The 26,228-nt window shown below is 46.2% G+C and overlaps 1 protein-coding gene across 1 annotated transcript; it reads right to left on the minus strand.

The window, feature by feature from the left end:
- Positions 1-25,635, minus strand: LOC133116986 (egl nine homolog 1-like). The gene is given in 6 exon segments (XM_061227033.1): positions 1-859; positions 1,857-1,924; positions 2,967-3,085; positions 3,087-3,104; positions 6,774-6,893; positions 24,491-25,635. Coding segments are annotated over 6 exon segments (1,164 nt in total). The 5' UTR covers positions 25,274-25,635; the 3' UTR covers positions 1-803.
- Between the last annotated feature and the right edge of the window lie 593 nt (positions 25,636-26,228).

A 26,228-nucleotide genomic window follows, 5' to 3' on the forward strand; every position in this document is an offset into this window, starting at 1 on the left:
TTTTTTTAGTTTTTTTTTTATTTTCTTTTATTTAAAACGTAATCTGTAAAATAAGTAGAAGGTGTTGGTTTTGGTTTTAAGACAACGGTGACTAAGTCTGCAACAACAGACACGATTACTGCCGTAGCATAGCCATACAAGAGCACTGCATTACCCAGCAATGATTCCATGGCGCGGAAAACGCGCAACCACAACAGTAAAGCGGCCAATCTGCATTAACGTGAGGTTAAAAAAAGGTTATAATGGTGTTTATTTCCTAACTGAAACAGCGTATTGGGGGGAAAAAACCCCCACAAGTGCTTCCCTTTAAAGGAACCTGAAAACCCATTTGGAGCAATATTCGATAAACTGTACCTTTCTTTAAGAAGTTAGCGCGAAAGCAAAAATCGGACAGTAAACTCAACCGATTAACTAAATGGACAGATTGAGCTCGCTCTCGGATTATTTCTTTTCTTTAGTTTAGATTCGCCAATCAGGCAATATTTCCCCCCCCCACCTCCGTCAGAATTCTTCACAAAAAAAAAAAAAAAAAAAAAACCCAGAAAAACAAATTAAATAAATGCGCAAAAATCCAGAGGCATGGAGTAAGCGGTCCCTGCAGTGCAGGATCATCATCACCATCATCATCATCACATTCATGGTCAGTGCGTTTAGCAGTGTTAGATGTGAAGAGAAGAGCGGGTCGATTTCCCGGCGTCTCGGCTCTCTCTTCCTCTTGTCCTCTTCCTTGCGCTCGGTCTTCCTGTTGCCCAGGAGACGCCCGGGGGAGTTGGAGCACGGGGGGCGGGGGCATAGCGGGGTCACTAGCTGAGCTCTGTGGATTTATTTAGGTCCATCTTCACCCCCTTCTCTCCTGTACCTGAGCACGGGAACAAACCGACCAATCACAAGCGACCAGAGAGCATTGTGGGTAAAACAGGCAGTCACCAACCAATCACAATACGTCACACACATGCACACATGCACACATACACACACAGAAATGGACAGAAAGAAAGACAGACAGACAGACACACAAACACAATTACAGAAGGACAGAGGCATGGAAACAGAAAAACACACAGACATACGCAACGACAAATTGCAACTTGTTTTATTCACTCAAGTCTACCAGTAAAGCTTGCACACACACACGTATGCGCACATAGACACACAGGCATGTACATGCACACACACAAACACACCTACACGCATACACACACACAAATGCATATATACACGCATGTAGATGCACACACGTACACACACGTGCGTACTCTCTCACTCTCTCTCACTCTCACACACTCTCACACACTCTCACTCACTCACACACTCTCACTCGCACTCACTCGCACTCACTCGCACTCACTCGCACTCACTCGCACTCACTCGCACACACTCGCACACACTCGCACACACTCGCACACACTCGCACACACTCGCACACACTCGCACTCACTCGCACTCACTCGCACTCACTCGCACTCACTCACACTCACTCACACTCACTCACACTCACTCACACTCACTCACACACACTCACACACACTCACACACACTCACACACACTCACACACACACACACACACTCACACACACTCACACACACACTCACACACACACTCACACACACACTCACACACTCACTCACACTCACTCACACTCACTCACACTCACTCACACTCACTCACACTCACTCACACTCACACACACTCACACACACTCACACACACTCACACACACTCACACACTCACACACACACTCACACACACACTCACACACACACTCACACACACACTCACACACACACTCACACACACACTCACACACACACACACACACTCACTCACACACACACACTCACACGGAGTCGTACCTGTTAGGTATTTCTCTTTAGCCCTTGCTCGCTCCTCGGCATCAAAATACCACACAGTTATGGCATACCTACAGAGAGAGCAGCCAGACTGACCTTTAGGGACCTACTCTAACACCCCCAGAGGTTGCCAGTTCAGTTCCCAGGCTGGGTACAGCCACTGTGCCACTGTGGAGGTGCATGTCCTCAACAGCTTCAGTGCATGTCTAGCTCTATGAATGGACACCATCATCAAATCAGTCCCTCGAATATAAAACCCAGTCCCGCTTTTCTTTTCTCCCGGGTAATTAATTGAACAGTTAGTCCCACTGATTGACTAGACTGTCTTCACACCTGACTCCCAGGTAAAGGGAGGGTGAACACACCTGACTCCCAGGTAAAGGGAGGGTGGTCACACCTGACTCCCAGGTAAAGGGAGGGTGGTCACACCTGACTCCCAGGTAAAGGGAGGGTGGTCACGCCTGACTCCCAGGTAAAGGGAGGGTGGTCACGCCTGACTCCCAGGTAAAGGGAGGGTGAACACACCTGACTCCCAGGTAAAGGGAGGGTGAACACACCTGACTCCCAGGTAAAGGGAGGGTGAACACACCTGACTCCCAGGTAAAGGGAGGGTGGAAAACCAGCAGGCCCCGAGAACATGCTTTGGTGATTCTTGATGCCTCAGAGTTACAGCCAATTCAAACTGTTTCAAATATCTCTGAAATATAGCGACTGTGTCATTTTGGGGCACCCTGTAGTCTAGTGGCCAAGCCGCTTGACTGGGACCTGGAATGTTGGTGGTTCAAGCCCAGTGTAGCCACAAACAGATCAGATGTTGGGCCCTTGAGCAAAGCCCTTAACCCCACATTGCTCCGGGGGGGGGGCGAGGGGCTGGCTCCTGCTTAGTCTAATCAACTCTAACTCGCTTTGGATAAAAGCATCAGCTTTCAACATACATCAACTAATGTACTGTAATGAGTACAGGTATACAGTTATAGATATGGTGACAACTGACATTTTGATATTTGGCAATATTTTAACATGAAAACATGAGACCACCGGGAAATAAATGTCTATTTATCTAATTCATTTTAATATTTGGAAAAAATCTATTTGAAGCTGAAGCTGAGTCACCTGGTGGCGTGGGCCGGCTGCACTTCGTGAGGGTTGCGTCGGTCGGACCAGAAAAACAGCAGCCTGTCGAATTTGGGCTCGATGTCGGCAAACTGGGCTTTGCCCTCCGGAAAGATCCGGAAGCAGACCTCCGTGTTTCTGGACGGCCGAAACAAGACAGAAGGTTAGGGGTTTCGGTCGAAAGGGAGCAGGCACGTTGCAGAGAAACGTTGCGTCAACATTGGAGCAACAACACAGCATCCTTCACCTTCCAGTGAAGGCCCAGGGCCCTTCCGCACATGGCTCTTTCTAACCATGAAAACCACACATCTGTAAGAAAAGGTTTCATTTGGTGGTCCAAACTAATGCCACAAAAATAATAATCCAAAAAAACCCCCCCAAAAAAACCTGTATTAAACCAAATCACTAGTTTAAAACACAGTTGTGTATAGCATCCCTGAGGGAATAATCAACGCAGTGAAGAAGGCTATAGGGGTACGGTCTACATGTAAGATTTATGCTACTGTATGTAGTTTAGAGTAAACGGCAGCAACTGTAAATAAATACAGTAAATCTCTCTTCAATTGAGCCACTTCGCCATACGATTTCTGACCCTCAGTAGTGCCCCTCATTGTCCATTACGCTTTATAGTGATAACAGTCAGTACAAGAGCAGGTAAGCAGAGTCTCTCTCTCTCTCTCTCCTCTCTCTCTCTCTCTCTCTCCTCTCTCTCTCTCTCTCTCTCTCTCTCTCTCTCTCTCTCTCTCTCTCTCTCTCTCTCTCTCTCTCTCTCTCTCTCTCTCTCTCTCTCTCCTCTCTCTCTCTCTCTCTCTCTCTCTCTCTCTCTTCTCTCCTCTCTCTCTCTCTCTCTCTCTCTCTCTCTCTCTCATGCATTCAGTGGGCCCTACTGCACTGTCTCTGGCTCCAAAAACTTAAACTTGAGTTCTGCGGTTTCAAAGCGCTGTTCACGAGCCCTTGGACAGTGCGTGACGTGACGTGGCGTGACAGGCACATGGGCCAGATTTCTCCAGCAGTCTGTGGCTGTAAAGAAACCCGGCAGTGGTACTGTGACATACAACATGACACCAGGCCCACACAGGAGGGCTCGCAGTGTCCCTCAGCGGCAAATATTGACCCTCGCCTCACGGCAGACGGCCTTGGTCCGGGCTGGGCTTGGGGTGGGGGTGGGGGGTGGGGGTGGGAGGGGGGAAGGGGGCAGACGGTTAGTGGTGGTGAGTTCGGATAGGTTTCGCAGCGTGACTTCACACGGCGTGGAAAAGCATAGCGATAAGAGCCGCCTGTAATCTCATGCCCATCGCAGCGGAGGTTCCACCGGCGACAGGAATATTCTGGAGGGCGGCGGGCGATGACAAGGGGGCTCTGACACGAACCGCTGATGCCCATGAAACGGGACGCGTCCCGGGGTGCCTGTCAAAGGGGCATCTGGCCGGGCCATCCACCCCGACGGCCTGCCTAGGTCCTCTTCGGAAAGCGCTGAACCGCTGAACTCTCTCCACTTCCTTATGGATATTACATTACATGACATTAATGGCATTGGCAGACTCTCTTATCCAGAGCGACGTACAGTTGATTAGACTAAGCAGGAGACAATCCTCCCCTGGAGCAATGCAGGGTTAAGGGCCTTGCTCAAGGGCCCAACGGCTGTGCGGATCTTATAGTGGCCGGGCATTGAACCACCGACCTTGCGGGTCCCAGTCATGCACTTTAACCACCACGCTACAGGCCGCTCCACGGTAGGATATATTGGCTACCCAAAGATTGTGGTGCTTGGGGGAGGGGAGGGTTTGGGCATTTATGAGAGCTTGCACACCTCATCTCAACCCATCCCAACAGCCCAGAGCCGGGAGGAAGGGGCAGGTGGGGGCAAGGGAGAGAGGACTACAGAAACGCAGAACTCCCCGGCACCTGTAAGAATACGTGCAGGAAAACCTGGCACAAGAGCGGCCTTTTGACTCCTTTTCGCACCGAGGCAAACCTTCGACGAGGTTGTTCACAATAAGCAGGACCTTGAAATTGAGACTATGCGCCAATTTCATATTCTATAATATGTTTAATTGCTGTCATTATTATTTTGCTCCCCCCGCCCAACAATGAATTCACTCAAACCACACATCAACCAGGGGGCTAGGTCTGGGGCTTCCTGTGCAGGGGAACATCTTTGTAAGCTCATTTGTTTGGCCAGAGTTTGATATTGTACAGGATTACAGTGAGCAGTGTGAGTATGCAGAACGTGCCCTGAGCTTCCTCTCAACAACCTGAGAAACGCTGAATGACAGAATCTATTATAAGTACAGACTAACCTAATTAGTGACTACACACACACACACACACACACACACACACACACACACACACACACACACACACACAGACGGCGAATGGCTGCCATGCAAGGCGCCAAACAGCTCGTCAGGAGTATTTAGGGGCTAGGCGTCTTGCTCAGGGACACTTTGACACAGCCCGGGCGGGGTATCGAACCGGCAACCCTCCGACTGCCAGACGACTGCTCTTACTGCCTGAGCCATGTCGCCCTAAATGCCGTTCTGTAGGTGGCACACGTTCCAAAAATAACATTTTAAACACGTCAAAACCCCTCTGGTTACTAGAAAGAGCCCCAGCACCATAAATATAGGCATGCGGTGAAAATGACGCAGCGTGAGCACAGCGTGGTGCTGACTCGCTCTGAAAAAACGCAGTCTGGTTAACAACTGGCAAAGGAATTGTTCTCTCCGTCTCCATCTCAGCGAGTGTGTGGTGAGCGCTCTGATCCAAAATGGCTGCCGTGCATCATCCAGGTCGGCGCTACACATCGACGCCCTCATCAAATGGTAAATGGACTGCATTTATATTGGGCTTTACAATTGATGGCTCTCTTTCACCCATTCCCACACATGCGCGCACACACACGCGCCAGCCAGGTTAGGCGTCTTGCTCAGGGACACTCTGACACACCCAGGGTGGGGGATCAAACCGGCAACCCTCCAACTGCCAGACGACAGCTCCTACCTAGCAAAACACACACACACACACACACACACACACACAGACACACACACACACACACACACACACACACACACACAGACACTCACACAGACACTCACACAGACACTCACGCACACACACACACACACACGCACACACACACACACACACGCACGCACGCACGCACGCACGCACTCACGCACTCACGCACTCACGCACTCACGCACTCACGCACTCACACACACTCTCTCACACACTCTCACTCTCACACACACTCTCTCACTCTCACACACTCTCTCACTCTCACACACACTCTCACTCTCACACACTCTCACTCTCACACTCTCACACACTCACTCTCTCACACTCTCACACACTCTCACACACTCTCACTCTCTCACACTCTCTCACACTCTCTCACACACTCTCACACTCTCACTCTCTCACTCTCTCTCACTCTCTCACACTCTCTCACACTCTCTCACTCTCTCTCACTCTCTCACACTCTCTCACACTCTCTCACACTCTCTCACACTCACACTCTCTCACACTCTCTCACACTCTCACACACTCTCACTCTCTCACACACTCTCACTCTCTCACACACTCTCACTCTCTCACACACTCTCACTCTCTCACACACTCTCACTCTCACACACACTCTCACTCTCACACACACTCTCACTCTCACACACACTCTCACACACACACACTCTCACACACACACTCTCTCACACACACACTCTCTCTCTCTCTCTCACACACACACACATACACACACACACACACACACACACACACTTCACCTTGAGTGCTACTCACCTTGGCCTCCCAGTCCTTGTTCAGGTAATATATGCAGGTGACGCAGCGCCCGTCTCCGTTCGGGTTGTCCACGTGACGTACGTAGCCCGTCCCGTTGCCAGGGTAACACGCAACCATGGCCTGCAGGAGGGAGCGGAGTGAGAGAGGTTTGGGAACAGAAGGGACACCAGACGCCGTGAGTGCAGAACCACGCGTTAACCGTGTCGGCCATTCCGCGCGCCGCTCCCCTTCCCCAAAAAAAGCAAGAAAAGCTGGTGCCCAGGTCTGCTGAAGGCTGAGCTGAATCTTCCGCTCACTGAGCTTTAACCCTTTTTTCAAGGAGTGAGATCACAAGCACGCGATTAGAATGTTCTTAACCGAACGTTCTATAGCGTGATGTAGCGATCGCTACTATTGGCAACTGAAAGGAGGGGAGGGGCTTAGAATAAAAATAACATTCCAAAAAGACCTACTTCTTCGAAGGCTGACATATTGGGCAGGATTATTGTACGTTACCTCACGCAAACATGCCAGAGTACAGTACAATGAAGTCGCAAACGCAATGCATTGGTAACTGGCCTACATTTATACAGGGCTTTTATTCAATGCGCTTTCACTACTTGAATACTAATTCTCTTTGAGCTCTTAGCACTTTCAGAAATCTATTTATACAGTGGGATATTTGCTAGTAGTTTCAGATTCGTGGCAAGTCAGGTATGCATCAGTTCGAAGTGTATTCGCCCAAGGATAGAACAACCAGCAACCTCCAGCTGACTATAAAAACATTTTCGGCAAATATTATTTTTGGGAGGATTATTTTCTTATCCAAGGACAAACATATCAAACGCTTGACAGCAACAGTGCAAATATTCTCCAATACTCCAAAGTGGTCCATTTGAACCTGTTGCTTATAATATCCTTGTTCAAAGGGTATTTCTTTCTAGCGTCTTACGTAGAGCAAAGAAAATTAGAGTTTATCTGGAATTGAACATTTCAGTCCCTGTATCAACCCTTTCAGCCCCAGGAGTGACATATGGCACTCGCGACTTCATGAACCTTCTCAACCAATCAAAATGGCTGCTATACCATCGCTTTGAGCCCCCATTGAAGCCAACTAAATTCTCACAAATTCTCACAACTTTCTCAACGTTCTTTTACATTACATTAGTGGCATTTGCCTAGGTCCTCTTTGGAACTCTTCCACTTCCTTATGGATATTACAATACATTACATTAATGGCATTTGGCAGACTCTCTTATCCAGAGCGACGTACAGTTGATTAGACTAAGCAGGAGACAATCCTCCCCTGGAGCAATGCGGGGTTAAGGGCCTTGCTCAAGGGCCCAACGGCTGTGCGGATTTTATTGTGGCTACACCGGGAATTGGACCACCGACCTTGCGTGTCTCAGTCATTTACCTTAACCACTACGCTACAGGCCGCCCCGTTCTCAGCCGAAGCCCCTTTGGATTTGGGCAGAGCCACTTCAGACAGGGCTTTGTACTGGAAGGGTCGAGGGCCCGCTCGACAGGAAGTCTCTTAGACCCGAGCACTTTATCAGTTAGATTAGCTGAAGCAGTCTGGGGTCTGCTGTATTGGAAGTTGGAACCTATGAACACTGCAAAAAAAGTGTAAATCCCACCTCTTCTTGTCCTCCCGGTTGGCTCAACTGCACCAGGCGAGATCAATCGAGCACAGAAAAGTATTTCAATCAAAGACAATTACGCATCCGGTCCAGCGCTGTCAGCTACTGAAAATACAGAGCTGACAAACATTTCTACATGGAACCTGGATTTGGGGATCGATTCCACAGAGCGATGGCATTCGTTTCATCTCACAGAGTTTAGAGCGCCTGTGTGTCGAACTCAGGACGGCAAAAAAAAGCTTAGGAATTAACACTACACAGTGTTGAATAAGGGACTGTAGAACACAGTGGGAATTAACACTGCAGACTGTTCAACACAGCCTTCAGAATTAACACGACAGTGTTGAACTGGGGACTGTAGAACACAGTGAGAATTAACACTGCAGACTGTTCAACACAGCCTTCAGAATTAACACTACACAGGGTTGAACTGGGGACCGTTGAACACACTGTGAATTAACACTTCACTGTTGAACTGACCACTGAGGAAAGTCCTGAGAATTAACACAGTAGTGCTGAACTGAAGGCTGACTGAACACTTGTTGGTGTTGAAAGCAGGGCGACAGGAAGACCATAATGGGACGACCACATGCAGACAAGGACCTGTAGCGGGTAACAGGGCACATTAGAGAAGCTGTTACTTCAGCAACCGAGTTAGTGGTGTCCGAACAACAGACCGAGACTAACCAGACAGTGATTGGTGCTGAGGGTAATGATTTAAGAGATGTTAACTGGAGTACTGGAGTTACAAACAACGCTCAAGTTTCAGTCCTAATACCAAGGCCACCGTACGCACGTTTATTTAAAACAATAAAACAAAAGCACCCTTTCTTTTTTTTTTTTTTAAGTGACGTGCCTCTTCTGTTTCCTTAGTTAACGTTCCAGGAGTTTTTTGTGGCTGGGAGAGACCACGCAAACAGGCTTCCCCTTCAGATTGATGGCGTGCACTTCAAAAATAGTCACTTAACTAGTGGTTAACTACTGTTTGCTCGACAGGTTAAATTAATCTCATCCCATTGGCAAATCTTGAAATTAGTCAAAACTGTCTCACCGCAGTGGCAATCTTTTGCCTTATTTAGTAAGAAGAAAAGTTATTTTTTCGAGTGTAAATATAAGACAAATTATTATTATTATTTTTGTTTTTTGCAATGGGCTGGCCAGGTGCTTTTTTCTGGGGGGGGGGGGGGGTGTGTGTGTGTGTGTGCGCGCGCGTGCATGGGGTGCGAAAGCCCCACGTTTGAGCACGGTTCCTCCGCGTCCCTCTCTCTCCCAGCAGCAGCAGCAGCAGCAGCAGCGATGGCGGGTGAACTCATGTAAACCCTGCCTCTCTCCTGGCGGCGCGCCAGGCAGGCAGCATTTTAATGAGGCGGCTACGTGCAGCGCGTGAGACAGGCCCCGGCGAGCGGCCTCCCCCGCCCTGGCACGGGAGAGAGAGAGGCGCTCCGGCGCGAGCCAGAGAGAGCGCGTGTATCCCTCACTGTCACCGGGGGCGGGCACTCCACCGCGCTCCCTGCGCTCTGATTGGAGGAGGCGGCGGGGGTGGGGCCGGCCAGGGGGCCAGGGGATAGGCCGAGAGGGCTCATCGCTAGCTGCACGTGGACAACAAAGGTCTGGTGTGCAGAGGAAGATAAACAGTGCCTTCAGACTGCAGTTCATAAACGCAAATTTAGTTTATTCTTTTTTTTAGTTTAGTTTAAAATAAAATAAAAAGATTTTAGTCCCTGTTTGTCCGTGCCTGCACTCTCTGAAATAAAGTGACGAACATGCGTTATTATTATTATTATCATTACCGTTATCATTTGTTTTAAAGAACACCCCAACCTCCCCTTCTCCCTCCCCTTTTTTTCGAAGTTGCCAATGTTTATGTGTCACTGTAGTGCTCCGCATCTGAAGAACTCTGCAACACGTCCTGAGGCAAACTAGTGACAGTCTCCGGCAACCTAGCGACGGTCTCCGGCAAACTAGTCACAATCTTCGGCAACCTAGTGACAACCTCCAGCAAATTAGTGACAACCTCCGACAAGCTAGTGACAAATTCCGCCAATCGAGTGACAAACTAATCTCCAGCAAACTAGTGGCCTAAACCTATTCAGTGACCAGTGTATGCTCACAGAAATAAAAGGTCTGCGAACAATGATCAGGCATCAAGATCACTTCACTATAAACTGACACATTTTGAGCAGGAAAAATGTTTGGGCCTTTTCCCCCCCAAAAAAAATAAAAAAATTCCAAGATTGGTCCATATTCCACACTTACTCCTTTTAAAGACAGGCAGGTCCACAATTGTGTTTTAAAGCGGCGTCAAATCTCCTGCATTTACTCTTTTCCTGCATTAAATAAAGGAGGGGGGAAATGCATGTGGGAGCGGTTCCAGTTGGGAGAAGAAATGGTCGAGGAGGAAATTATTCCGGAAGTACAGGTCGCAAACCTGACTTCCACATGCGTGCGACGGTCCGGGGAACACCGCTGATCCCGGCGGGAGGCGAACGCCACCTCATTCAGGGCTCCTTCCTTTCCGTGAGAGCGCCGCGCGGAAGGACCTCCCGGCAGGTGCTGGCGAAGACGGAAAACCCCCCCGAAAATGCCGTTCGTGTGAAAATCCAGCTGTCTTTCTCGGGAATTCGGCAGCGAAGGACCAGCGGGAATCGTTTTTTTTTTTTTTTTTTTTTAAAGACGAAGGAACGCCCTCGCTAACGCTTAAGGTGCAAATGGGAATATCGACAGTGGCGCTTGTTTTTACATCACATTTAATTTAGCAGACGCTTTCAACCAAAGCGATGTACAAAACAGTGCATATCACGGTCACAGAACAAACAACCGAACAGACCACAATTCAGATTGTTTGTAAGGCCCCGACCATCCAGTCCAGTACACAAGGTAGGTAGGCCAAGTCTGTAACAACCATGCCAAGACATCTACAACTTCAGGAACTACAGTACAGGGAGAAATACAAATTCAAATTCAAAGTCCTAGATTAAGGTATAAAGTGCAAAATATACTGGTGAAATAGTGACAGTAGATTAGGGGACTCCCGCAGAGGAGCCAAGGCACAGCATGAAGAGACAAGTCTTCAGACTGCGGTGGAAAATGGGCAGCGAGTTAACGCTTCTTATGGGGATGGGGTAGTCGTTTCACCACTGTGCTCAAATAAAAGCCTCTTCATCATTTCCCCAGTTTGTCAGTTCCACTGAAATATCCTGTTGGGAGCCGGTACACTTCTGAAGCTACGACACCAGCTGCAGAAATAGTTTAAAAAAAATAATAATAATAATAATAATAATGGGAGGAGGTGGGGGGGGTGTCGTGGTCTTCGTTTTCACTTGATTTTCCCACTGCCGTCAGCCCAAGGCCTGTCGCTTCATCTTCTGCCAGAGCAAGCTCAAGTTTCCTCGTTTATTTAAGCTCTCGAGAATCCAAATCTAATTACACACCCGTTTAATTGGAAAAGCATTCGCGATCGCGCAGGTTAGTGGTAGTATGTATACAAACGTGCGTTAATAGCTACGGACAGCCGCCTCCCTTGAAGCTAAATTTGCAAAAAGAACAAACACGGGTCCACGTTCATTCTGCTCTCGGAGACAGCTTACTACACCGGCTAGGCCTTTTTCGGGGCCTTCCAAAACATCTAATTAAGAAAACAATAATATTTAGGTTATGCGATTTGACAACAGATGTCGAAGTTAAACAGAGATCCAGTCCAAATACTTCGAACAGAGCGCAGCACAATAACGCCACCCGACTTGTGTTTATTTTTCCGGCCGATAGCAGTCACATTCACTACTATCCCTGGGAAATGGGAAACAAAACCTCTCGGTGCGAAAATTAAACTACAACTCAAAAGTTCCGAGGCCTGAACTATAACGGAGAGAAGAGAAGGAAGCTAAAACGTACAAATATAGCCTCTTAAACACAGTCAAAAAGAACCCAATAATACGTTTTTGTTCTTTTGCGGTAAGCACACAACCACAGTCACTTCCTTTCCCAAAATCACAGATCCCCATTTTCACTGTCAAGCAGAAAATAAAGCTTCCCTTCCTGTCAGATCAGGAAACTTCGGGTATTTTAGTGAGACGTTGCCCATCCCGCTTTATGTTCCTCTAGACAGTTACCCTACAATGCAGCAGCATCATAAATACAGCAAAATTGGTCAGGTAACCGAAGTAACACGATTAAGTATCGCAGCGACGGCATTCCCAATTGGACGATTTACCGGATTGCTCTCATTGACACGGTATTCTCACCACATCCAACCGGGCCGGCACTCTGTACCAAAACAATGTATAGCTGTACAACACTTCATGCTCATTGGTTGAAAATTGGTTCTAACTGCCACAACCAATGGCGTTTCAACATCAGCGCGTTCACAGAGAAGAGACGGGATAAACAGTGTTGTGGTTGAGCGTGTTTGTTGATGCAATTCCTCTCTTGACCGTTCGAAGTCCGAAATTACCTACCTATTGTACCTTTAATTTCAGACATCTTTGGTGTTTAATCCACTCAACTGTGCGCTGTGTGAGGAGAGGAGAGCAGTTGGGTAATGTGGGCAGTGGGGGAGGGGGTATGGCAGGGGCATTGAGAAGTGCCAGGCATTCTGAGTGGCCTGCTTGTTTGGGCACCCCTGGCAGGACCAGGCCTGTACTGCTCCTGTATGCATCCGTGGGCCACCAAACAACAAAAACACGGTCACAAATTTGCTCGGTATAGAAGCCGGTTCGTTAAATAAACGGTGTAGAACTCGGGCCTAACCGACCTCACACCAACGCATTAATTTCATAACATCACTGGCATTTTGCTGATACTCTTATCCAGAGCAACACACAACAAAGTGCAGAGTGCATACCCATAACCAGGAACAAGTGCCGGAGAGGGAAGTACAATTTCACGTGCTAAGGCTACAACAAAAATAAGGACCTGGGCCTATTTGATTAATCAGACAATTAATTACAGTTTTTCAATAAGCGATCTAGAAACCAGCCTAATAAACCACAAACCAACTCATCCAATAAACAGTATAGAACCTAGCCTAACAAACCACAAACTGACTCATTCAATAAACAGTATAGAGGCTGGCCCAAGAAATTTCATACAAACGTGTTCAATTAACAGTGTGTTGGACGCTGGAATGCTGGATACTTTCAGACCTTGCAGTGTTTTGAAATTGGTTTTTTTTATACTGGGTTTGTGAGTCATGTTCCAGCCACCCTGGACTTGGGGGGGGGGGGGGGGGGGAGAGAAAGTGACACCGGAGATCAGACCAATATCGCCGGACGAGGGGCAGGGACCAGCGGTTTCCTGGCAGATCAGGAAATACTGACATCCAAACCATAAATGTCGGTGAAGCAAAGAGGGCTTGGGTATGTCATGATAGAAAATGGGGGCTAATTCAAAAAGCTGTCGCACACGCAGACATCTTAATCCACCAAAGATCCTTCTGAAGTCAACATCACTTCAGTTACTACAGCAGTAGACAAATTAATGAACACATTTACTTTTTTCTTATTTTTATCCGCACATGCATGCATGCACACACAGACACACACACACACACACACGCACACACACACTAACGCACACACACACTAACGCACGCACACACACACTCACGCACACACACACTCACGCACACACACACTCACGCACACACACACTCACACACACACACACTCACACACACACACACACACTCACACACACACACTCTCTCACACACACTCTCTCACACACACTCTCTCACACACACACTCTCACACACACACTCTCTCACACACACTCTCTCACACACTCTCTCACACACTCTCTCACACACTCTCTCACACTCTCTCACACACTCTCTCACACACTCTCTCACTCTCACACACACACTCTCTCACACACACACACACTCTCTCACACACACACACACTCTCTCACACACACACTCTCTCACACACACTCACGCACACACACTCTCTCACACACACACTCTCACACACACACTCTCACACACACACTCTCACACACACACTCTCACACACACACTCTCACACACTCTCTCACTCTCACACACACACTCTCTCACACACACACACACTCTCTCACACACACACACACACACACACACACACACACACACACACACGTCGATAGCTTGTCTGTCACGAGAGCTGATAGCCAGTGTGAATGATTCAGAAACGTTTTGAACAGGTAGAAAGATTCTGCAGCTATCCCCAGGGTTTTGCAGCTTGAAAAAGGCACAAGGGCAAAACACGCTTCATAATTTATACTCCCACATATACGTCACGCAATAAAAACAAAACAAAAAAACAGATCAACGCCCTTCTCTGTGGGGTTTTTTATCGAGCTAAACTTTACGTGACACAACGCGGGTCTCCCGACACGTTGTTTTGGAGACGACACCACACGTGAAGTTGAGCTGCACGTACGTGCAAAGAGGAAGAAAGGAAAAAAAGAAAAAAGAAAAAAAAAATGACAAAAAAAAAAAACTTTCCAGATAAGAAGCTCTCAGCCATCGGGTCAATGACCTATCAGGGCCAGGGCAGATATCAGTGCGCACAGTCGCACACAGAGACAGGATTAGAGCTTGCCAAATGATATGAGCAGCTTCCTTCTGACAAAGAAAAATAAGTATAATAATAATAATCTGTTACTTAGCTGAAGCTTTTATCCAAAGCCACTAACAGTTTGTTAGACTAAAAAGGGGATACCCTACCCCCCTGGAGCTGTGCAGATCTTATCGTGGCTTGAGCCACTGACTTTCCGGGTCCCAGTCACGTACCTTAGCCACTGGGCTAAGAAGAATTAGAAGGAGATGAATTAGGAGGAGGATAAAAAGAAGAACAGTAAATTTGTTAATTACTTTGTCTACTGTAAAAACGTAAGTGATGTAGGCTTCAGAAGAACCTTTGGTGGACTAAGATATCTGCAGATTTTTGAATTTGCCCTCATGCCTAATGTTTTCTTCCCCCAAAAAAACTATGGAATTATTATCCTAGAAACAAACCTTTATCTACACATTTTTTGTAAAATAAAAATTAGAAAATACATTTTTAAAAAGTCAATTACGAAACCACTATGAATAAAAAACTAATAAAATGTATTAAAAAAGACGTCCTTATATTTGCAACATTCAATAACTTTTTCATTGTGTGACTGCATGCTTAAGCCTATACCTGATAAAATCACAACTTTTATATACATGAATATAAGCAAATATTCAACACTAATTATAATAGAAAACATGATACTAAACAGTTTGACAATTCTATTTACTACAAGCTCAAAGTGAGACTGATGTAGACAACTCTACTTATAATTTTGTTGTATTGTATAAACCACTGTTCAGCATGCAGTTTAAAAAAATGCTTGAGAATATTATCATACAAATCATTTTCGGGTTCATTTATTTAATCTACACTAATCCATGGATTTGATGAGATCATTCATATTTAATAACCTTTAATATTTTGTACAATTAATTTGAAATTTCGAATGAACCTTTAGTCACTTATGCTCATTTAAAATCTACCATCTTAATTTATGTTTATCTGTTTGGTATTAAAGTCCATAATATCACGTGTTTGTTTTTCAACTAGGCAAGTCAGTAAGCGGGTAGAAGTGCAAAAATGTAAACCATGAAATGTAATTCATGTCTTTTTATCAGACACGTGATTTTCGCAGTCAGTTTGCAGACAACAAAGACTGCCAAGATGACATGAAATAATTCACTACCTGCTTGGAGATCCTACCTGTACATACTTTAGTTCTTATCGCAGTTTTATCGACATCGCCTTTGCTTGAGAGTCCAGGTATACGTTGTTGATTTTGCACATCATGTACCAGCCTTCTGTGCTTAAACCCCAGGCTTAATTATATTTAAACCTAACGGTTTGAATATAATTAAAGCAGAGAATAATATTAGTGAAGCCTTAAGAACTCCCTTGGTAAGAATGTGACGTGATCAATCACTTGTTTTTGGTTTGAACTGCTTTACCTTTGTTTGTTTACACCTTTGTTGTGCAGGTAGCAGTTGTACTTCCCTCTAGGGTCTACCGGAGGCTAAACGGCAAGAACCTACTTGATGAAATTCTAGATGTTTTTTAGCATATTGATCCAAATGGTACAATACAAAATGTGATTGATCCCTAGTTCATTTATTTAAAAATAAAAAGCCATAATAACCAAGTATTAAGGACACAATAAATGCTATTTTTGCAATAATAGAAAGTGATAGTAAAATTGAAAAGAAAAAAAGTCCCAAATCTCTCTCTCTCTCTCTCTCTCTCTCTCTCTCTCTCTCTCTCTCTCTCTCTCTCTCTCTCTCTCTCTCTCTCTCTCTCTCTCTCTCTCTCTCTCTCTCTCTCCTCTCTCTCTCTCTCTCTCTCTCTCTCTCTCTCTCTCTCTCTCTCTCTCTCTCTCTCTCTCTCTCTCCTCTCTCTCTCTCTCTCTCTCTCTCTCTCTCTCTCTCTCTCTCCATGTGAGGCCAGTCCTGGCGATGGAACACTCAAAAACGTATTATCAGGGTGCAGCCCAAAAGGAAGTCTATGTTTAAAGTAATGACCTAGTTTTTACAGTAGTGTCAGAACAATGGAAACAGATACAGGGGGAGTGGGAGTGGGAGTGGGGGGGGGGGGCAGCTACCTCACAAACATAAACTGCTGTCCTGGGAGGGACTGCCACCATCACCCCAGCTCTCTCAATGTCACTCTTCATCAGGCGTAATATTCCAGATCAACAGTCTGTGATGCACAGGCCTTCGGATGTAAACCACTCAAGCTCTAACTTTCCGGCATAAGAACACTGAACCCCCGACATTCCAGCACAAGAACACTGAACCCCCGACATTCCGGCACAAGAACACTGAAACCCAACATTCCAGCACAAGAACACTGAACCCCCGACATTCTGGCACAAGAACACTGAACCCCCGACATTCTGGCACAAGAACACTGAACCCCCGACATTCTGGCACAAGAACACTGAACCCCCGACATTCTGGCACAAGAACACTGACCCCCCAAAGTTCCAGCTAAAGAGCACTGGACACTGTGAACATCTGGCACACACCTTCCGACACGAAATTTAAATCAAAAGGGCCGTTTAACACGGCAAATAAAATTCAAACGTAAGACGAAATTTTCGGCGGCCGACAGCGAGTTCCCCGTCCCGTAGCGCCCGGCCCTCTCACGAACGAGCGTCGGGCACGGCGCGTCCCCGCCTGCGCTCAGGGTCGGTGTCGGGGTGGACGGGCGGGGCGCTTCCTTCCTCGACCTACAGCGGCAGCGGAACGTCTTCCTCCCCGGCGTCTGAAGCCCGGCGGCTCCCCCGCTCTGAAGCCTGGCGGCTCCCCCGCTCTGAAGCCTGGCGGGAGGTAACGCCGGGCGGGGGGGCTCGTTTCGCGGGAGGAGAGCCGGGGCGGGGCGGAGGGGGCGATCGGGGGGGGTTTACCGGCCCCTCGGAGGACTGGGGTCGGCGTTCCTCTCCGCAGACGGTAACGGCAGATTAGAAGCTGCGGACCAGCAAGCCAACCCAAAAAGTCATAATAATTCAACATAATTACTGTGCAGGAAAACCTGAAACTTGTACTTTGATTGCTCTTTCACATGCATATTTATTTATTACCTGCTTTTTGTTTGTTATACGACTAAATACATATTCTATATATCTTCATGGACTATTTTCTCAGATTCTTTATGCAGAGGGAGCCTGGTGCCTTTCTTTCCCTACTGGAGCTCTATTCATATTCAGTCTGGTTCCTTCTGGTTCCTTCCTACACGTCTTCCAGGGAGATTTCTCCCAGCCATGGTCGTCTCTGGCTAGGCCCGTTTGGGGGGGGGTTAAGGACAGGGTCAAAGGTGAAGCGCATCCTGAGGAATCAATTTTGTGAAATGTGCTCGACTGATCGATTCCTATTGACAGTGTGGTCCCAGCGTAGCGTAGGAGGGCAGGTCAGCTGACACTTTCAGGTTTGGAGATGGACTGGTGGGGCGACACACACCTATTGAGAACGGGCCACTCTGACTAAAGCTAGCTAAAAACGGAGACGGTTAGGGCGCTGTGACCGTGAACCCGATCCACGGTCAGCACTTCTAGTGAGAACATGCGCTGAACTCAGGAGAAGCTGCATTCGCAGCGGACTTCTTTGAGAGTAGAGCGGCAGGAGTAGACCGGCTTTTGTTATGGATTTATTTAAAAAATTGAATGTGACTATTCCTGGCATAGCATGTGAAGTTAGGACTCCCAGCGTAGTGCCAGCCTAGTGCGCACAAAACACAGATTTTGTGGGGGTTAAAATAATTTTTTAAACATCCCTTTCACAACAATCCTCCCCCCCCCTCCCCCCCCCCTCCACCACCCACCACGTCGCTATCTCAATGCTAACCTTTGGATCCAGGCCGGAGAGAACAGGCAAACAAGGCCATCGGCACCAAACACACGAACAAGCAAACTGAACGGAACGCAAAGCAAAAGCAGCGGCAACAAAAACATGCACCGTTTCATCACAGGACCGTTTTTTTTGGGGGGGTTTTTTATAGCCCCAGAAGGCCACAGAGTTTAAGGTTCTGTTCCCAGAAGCTCCACCACTGAGTCTACTTTCATTCCCACTTTGGTTTCTGCCAATATCAGGATTCAATTCTTTCAATTTTCCCCACCCTAAAAAATATTTGTAAGTGATCCAAGCCACTGGCCACAGAAGTCTCCTTGTTTGAAGAGCCTAACTTTTATATATATATATATATATATATTTTTTTTAAACTTTTTTACAATTTTCCCTTTGGTCAAATATTTAATGAACTGTTTTTTTAAATAGTCTGATTAGCAAGTTTCACAATGCGTTTTTCTTCTTTTCCCTCAACTGCATCAATATTCACTGCAGTGCCATTTGAAACAATAGAACCCAACTAAAATATGCAACAGGGATCAGATTGTGGCTGTAAGGTTCACGGACACGATTTTGGCTCCAAGGCCTGCGGGCACCATTTTGGCCCCAAGGCTCATGCCCTCTCACTCCAGTGTCGGGTGAATCAAGTGGTCTTCGCGGTGGAAGTAAGTTAGCCACACGCTGGTTCAGGTACACATCGGGTAGATGAAATGCACGCCCCTGCAGCCAAAATAAAATCGCAGCTAACCACCCGTAATCCATAGAGCGGGACGGCAGAAATGGCGGAACCACATGACACGTCATGCGGAAATCACAGGCCAAGTCAATGCGTGCCGGGCGCGATTCAGCCGCTCGTGTTTGCAGTTTCAGTTTGCGAAGATAATGGGGAAAAACCTTTGCCCGTGCAAATGCCAGCTGTTCAAACAAAAAACAAAAAAAAATAAACCGCACCATACTCAAATCAGCGGTGGCGCTCACACGCATGTCCGCCGCAGTGAACTTTGCTCTGCCTCTCTGAGCCAGCGACCTTTACGCGCACGAACCCGGTCAGCGGCAGGCTAATCCGTTTAGAGCACGAAGACTCAGACCCCCCCGACCCCGGGTCTAGCGTAAGCCGACTGCCTAGGGGGGGGGGGGGGGGAGGTCGAAGCTAGTCGCGCGGACCCAGGTCCAGAATGGCTAAGGAGGCAGGCGACTGGAATGTCTGGAGCCGCGTGTGGAGCCAGACCGGCATCCGCAAGGCGAGCAGGCTCAAGAGCTAGAGAGAATAATAATAATAATAATAATAATAATAATAATAATAATAATAATTTTGTCAAGATTATTTATACATTTCTCATTTGTGTAAAGCGCTTCTCATTTGCGGGGGCAGATCTATGCACTTTACAGCAAAACAAGAAAAAGTAAAAAAGTAAAGTAAAATAAGGAAGAAAAAAAAGCCAAAAAATATAATAAAAAGATGAATCACTGCTAGGCAAATAATTACAGAGACATGCGTCAACAGACTTTCATCGTCTGACAATGTCGGTAAAGCACGGATCGTATTCCAGAAAAATTCACAAACGTACAGCACTTATGCTCCAGGAGAGACCCGCCCTATAATATTATAGGATCATTTATAACCACTTTGTACATATAAGAGACTGCACCAACTCTGGGAAAGAAACTGAAAGCTTACAATCACAGGGCTCTTTCTTTCTTCTAACATTTTTTTTCTCACCAGAAATAAATTGGGAACGACATGGGAATGCTTACGGTCCCGTCCATTTGCTTTATAAAAGACCAAAATCAAACAAACCAAAAATTACTTTTTTAAATGGTTAGCCAAACACAAGATTCTGCCGGGTGACATCTCAAAATGTAACTCAAATAATTCCGGTCTCAGGAAAGGCACCTTCTAAAAGCATCGAATACAACAGATCAAAGGGGAAAAGAGAGGCACAGTGCTTCAAACCACTACTACAGTTAACACTCTGTAAAAACAAAGTCTGACTTAAAATCTTATTTCTTCCTCGCTCTCTCAAGTAGAAAACATTTGTATGTTGCAAGTTATTTTTCGCTTGTCAAGTGAAATTGTTTCAGATTTGCCAATGGGGTAAGACAACTGGCCCACCACATTCAGCTTACTTAAGAAAAAGTAGGCTAATAAAAAAATATTTCAATAAGTTGAAATACAAGACAAAATAAATTAGATTGACTCTCTGGTATTTGCAGGGTTTATGCAATGAATCAATGCAGAACTAACCCCAATTTTTTGGGGGGGGGGTTAGCTTTTTCCGAGTTACAGAAAATAAAAATAAAAATCAGAAAATCAAAACGGACTTGTAATGTGCCACAGGCCAAATATATTCTTGGGAAGATTTTCCAAATCCCACACTAAAGAAAGGGTGGTCCCAAACGCAGTATGAATTTGCTTCAGAACGGGCATGAAAGGGACGCGTTTTATTGGTCAATGGCATAGCCAATGAAAGCAGCGTTTCTCAGTCTGACAGGCTGTGAGGTGGAGGGTTGCCAGATTCCCTGCAAAAATCCTCCCCCCCTAACCCTGGGAAAGTGGACGGAAGAAGGGGTTATGGGTTTCCAGATATGTCGCAAAACTCCCCTCCCCATCCCTGATCCCCGTGGAAGGGGGGAGGGGGTTGAGAGGAGTTAAGGGAAGCTCTCTGGGAGGGGTCAAAGGGGAGAGCTGATGCTGGGAGATCTGACGAGAGCTCAGCTCAAATCACACGCAACGAGGTAAGAGGAAGTCTGATAGGGGAAGGTGGGGGGTGCATGGGGGATTAGAGAGAGAGAGAGGGTGAGAGAGAGACAATGCAGCTACACCCTGCTTCCTCAGAGGCTGCAGGTTTCAGTCCCAGGTGTGGCACAGCGGCTCCCGAATAGCTCGGGTGAAACGTTCAGCCGAACCGACGGATTGAAAATGTAAACGCCAAGCCTCGGCCCACGCTTCCTCCATCCTCTCTCACGGCGAGGCGCGCGGTCGCTGGAAAACACACGCAGAAGTGAGAGCAGGGGGCGAGAGACGCCCAAGCGCGATGGCACGCGATGACACGGGTCACGGGACCAAACGAGGACACGCAACGGGGGAAGGTGCCGCTTCCCTCCCACACTGCGAGAAAAAAAAAAAAAAAAAAAACAGAACAAACACACAAACCACATCGACTTCCTGTCAGAGGTGCTGGGGCGAGGGGGGGGGGGACAAGACTAGCACCTACACCACACTGGATCAGAGGCCGGAGCCCCCTTGCGCAAAAACCACGCGACCGCATGAAAAGGTTCAGCAAATCTCCCTCTTCCACAATACCCGTTTACAGGTTAGAAAAGCCACAACGAGTTGCGAAAGAAAGAAGGGGGGGGGTGGGGGAAGTGGTCCAGGGAGACGTTTCGGTCTGCGTCTTCAACGTGCCGCCTGCGTGCAGTACAGAAGAAAGAGAAGTTGGTTTCACGCGCCAGAGCTATTTCAGGGGCGGTTTGGGCACTGCTTTCAATCCTGTTCATAAAATGGTGATTGAGACCACATGCAATGGGGGGGGGGGGGGGGGGGGGGGAGCACAGTATCACGATTCTTTCTTCTGTGATACAGTATCGATACAGTAGCGTGAAGTATTAATAGTCTTATCTAAATATATTTAGTTATTTTCATGTTGTGATTTTAACGCATGACACCAGACTTGGATCAGACACGTAATTCTTTTGGATTCAAATAGTTTTCTATGCTTTAATTAGCTTGTCTGGTGTATTGGAACCTATTCGCTTATTTTCATTTGACGTTTTGTGTTCAGAATGAGACGAGATTAGCAAGAGAGGTGTCGTTTCCCTGGAAACACATGATTTGGGAAAACAAGCACAGCCATTCCAATGTTAAGTATTAACTTAGAACAAAATAAAAATGTTATTCCGTCTAATATCCCAAAACATAGATAGGCTACAATGTTAACGAAAAGCTTTTTCACAAGTGGCCTCTGTGAAATAAATTTATAATTTAGCAACCAAAAACTTTTTTTTGCCCCATTATATTAAGTAGCAGTATATCCAATGCCATGTTTGACAATCCCATGGAAAATTATATTCCAAGAATTCGTAGTGCAACGTGTTTATTACGTTTTCAAATGACCTTGTGATTCCAATCTTGACAATGGAAATCTTGACAAGATTGTGAAAAGTTCTCATGGCCTCATGGTCTCCTGTGATCTTCAAACAAGTCAAACTAATTTTAATATATGAGATTGTCTTTTCTGTGACATCAGCTGCCAGCTATTTTGTTCCAGTGGCTTTGCAGTCTTCTTCAAATAAAATAAATGTTAAACTTGTGACCATGATCACAACACTAATTACAGTAGATCCTTCAATGATTATTCAACTGCGCATCAATTTCAATGAATGCATCAACTGTACAGCACTTCGGATAAAGGCGCTATATAAATGCAGACCATTTTCCATTTACCAATTAAAAGCAATCAGCATTCAAAGATGGATTAGGTTAATACGTTTCTGGTTGCTTGGTTTAAATCTGATATCAAATTCAGCGCATAATGACATCTATGGCATGGAAATCGTAATAATATCAAAAGAGGTACTCCTATAGGTACTAGCCTATTTTGTAAAGGCCCACGTTTCAGTATAGGTCTTATCGGTTCACATATTTCCCTGTACAGATCACTCCATCGAACAAAACTATTTATTCGGTCCTCGGCATTTAAGGAATGTTACTTGAAAACAGTTAAATTTATGCAGGTTAATTTAAAAAAACCTCAATGGTTATCAAATACAGTAATGAACAGCGAATTAATTGAAGTGTAACGTATTCTACCCTGTCGCAAGCCCATCTTCGTAATTTTTAGTTTTTAAACGCCAATAAAAGTAGCCCGTTTTTATTCACTCATAAAACTAATTCACGATCATGATCAACTGCAGCCAAACTGAATTTAACATGATGATTCACAGGTTAAAGGAACGCCATTAGAATGAGTCACAGCCAAGTCCTTTACACCTGTAAAACACATTTATTGTAAACCAGACTATCAGGACCTGTCGTATATGTATCGTAGCCTTTCAAAAGTAGGAAACGTCAACTTCAGTTATACTTCAATACCTTACAATAAACGCCCGACAGCCTCTGTGTGTGTGTGTGTGTGTGTGTGTGTGTGTGTGTGTGTGTGTGTGATATAGTGCTCTTGCACAACCTTGGCAAAGGCAAGGTTTCCTCGATTTAAAGTCAAAGTTACTTCCTGGTTTGCCAGTGACTAAATAAGTACACTATTAAAAACTATGACAATAAATATTCACATACACAATACAGACTGTATCATGTGCAAGTAAGTAATAAAACCTTTTTTTTTTTTTTCATGACGGTTCAAGTAGTGTTAGAGTGTTAGTCTTGGAAATAGCTGATACAAGGATGACGAGCTGACCAGCCAGCTACATTGAGCATATCTAAATCAGTTTGACCACTAGCTACCGTGCATATTAACTAAGGTATCATGCATGCGCTTACAGACTCAATTTATATGCTATATATACACCCAATTTTAGTATGTACGTGTGGTAAACATGGTCAAATTACCTCAATGAATTTACAAGGACAGACTCTTGATATAGAAATGCAGTCACTTCACATAGTTAGCCAACCAGACACATAGCTACCAACCTAGTGTGTTTCACATTTTGTCGAGAACATTCTCGACCACTGGCGTGATGTGTCAGACTAAGTTACTTACTTTAGTCCTCCCGTTAATTCTGTAGTTTCCAAGTTTCCCATTACAGTGCATGACCAGATCGTCCATGCGACTCATTAAAAACGCTATCTTCTGGCACCCCGGCTCGGCACCCTCAATCCACGTTATTTTGTCTCCCCGTATGTCTCTCGAAGAGTCGCTTCTCTGACTGACCAACTGTCCGTCAGTGAACCTACCGGTGTGGTGGAGGGCTCTAACGTCCTCCAAAATGCATAGCCCGATCTGTTCCCCGAGAAAGTTATCCACAACGCATATGCCGTGCTTGTTCATACACGGGACGATGTATTCCAAAGCTAGCTTTTGGGGAGACGATCTCGTTTGCCCGTTGGCTTTCGTATTGTTGTTAACCCCGTCCCCCGCTTGCTTGTTGTCGGCAGTACTACCAGTGCCAGAGTCCTCTGAACAAGTGATAAAATCTCTCACTCTTTGGCCGTCCGCCGGTGAGTCGATAGGCCCCGAGTCCGCGGCACTTTGAGAAGCCGCGCTGTCCTGCTCCGTGCCGTTCTTTTGCAACAGCTGTTCGGGTTTCGCGTCCTGGGACGACTGCTGTGGTGGTTCGGGCAGCTGAGCGGTCTGTGATTTCTCGGCGTCCTTACAAACCTGCTTGTGTTTTTTCCAGTCCTGCTTCTGGTGCTCCTTGCTGCAGTAGAAGGAGTTTCGGCATCGGCCGCACTTGAGCAAGTTCTCCATCTTCCCGCAGAGCTCGCAGTACTGCCGGTCGGCGTCCAGGTCGGCCGAGTTTTCCAGTCTGCGCTCGTCTGCCATTGCCGCGGCGTTACAGGGGCTAAGTTTGGAAGTATTCCACCACCACAACAACAAGCGAAAAAAAGACAGCCCTGTTGCCTCATCCGTTTCTCGGGCTAATTAATTTCATTGCGAAAAAAAGGCCAGCTTGGTTCTCCGCGAACTGAATAGACGCACGAAAGCGACAGGCGACGTTCCCAACTGTCGGTTCACGTACTTCACGTACTTCAGACCGTTTCGTGATCCGAGCCTGAGGGAATCGCATGGCGCTGCTTTCTTTCTCGGCTCCTCACGTAGTCCGAGCAAACCCTACCCGCCTGACGTCAGCAAACAGAGGGCAGGACACGTTGGGGGCCTCAACCGCTAACAAGGGTCGTTTCTCATTCAAAATGTGGGTTGGCAAGTACGGACTGGGATTGAGTTGTGTGCCGTCCTGTTGCCATTGTCATACTTCGCGTCGTTTGAATGCTAAATAAAACCGCGGTCGATCAAACGAAAACCTCAAGTGGCAATAACTAACGTTTCAGAAGTAATAAATGTAGATGTTTAAATACATGTTTAAACAAAAAAAACACAAATATCGAATATATACATGATATGTGTATATGTATATATTTTAAATTGGTCCCCTTTTACTTTATTATTATTAATGTCGGCTGCTGTCATATTGACTATTCATTTAACACTAAATAGCCTATACATTAAAAAAAAATAATGCATGCAGATGTAATGTAGAATTTTATTGTGTGTGCAAATTTAAGTTTTACAAAACAATCAATTGCATATGATACTGGAAAAAACGTTGAGCAGATTGCATTGTATTTTGCACAACTCGAGGATCTTAATAATAATAATAATAATAATAATAATAATACATTTAATAATACATTTAATAATGCATATTGTGTTTGAGTTTGCTTGAGTTCTTGCCTCCATTGCCCAAGATCCATGCAAACTTTGCAACCTCAAGCAACAA

Source organism: Conger conger, chromosome 2 (genome assembly GCF_963514075.1).
Source record: "Conger conger chromosome 2, fConCon1.1, whole genome shotgun sequence".
Classification (NCBI taxonomy): domain Eukaryota; kingdom Metazoa; phylum Chordata; class Actinopteri; order Anguilliformes; family Congridae; genus Conger; species Conger conger.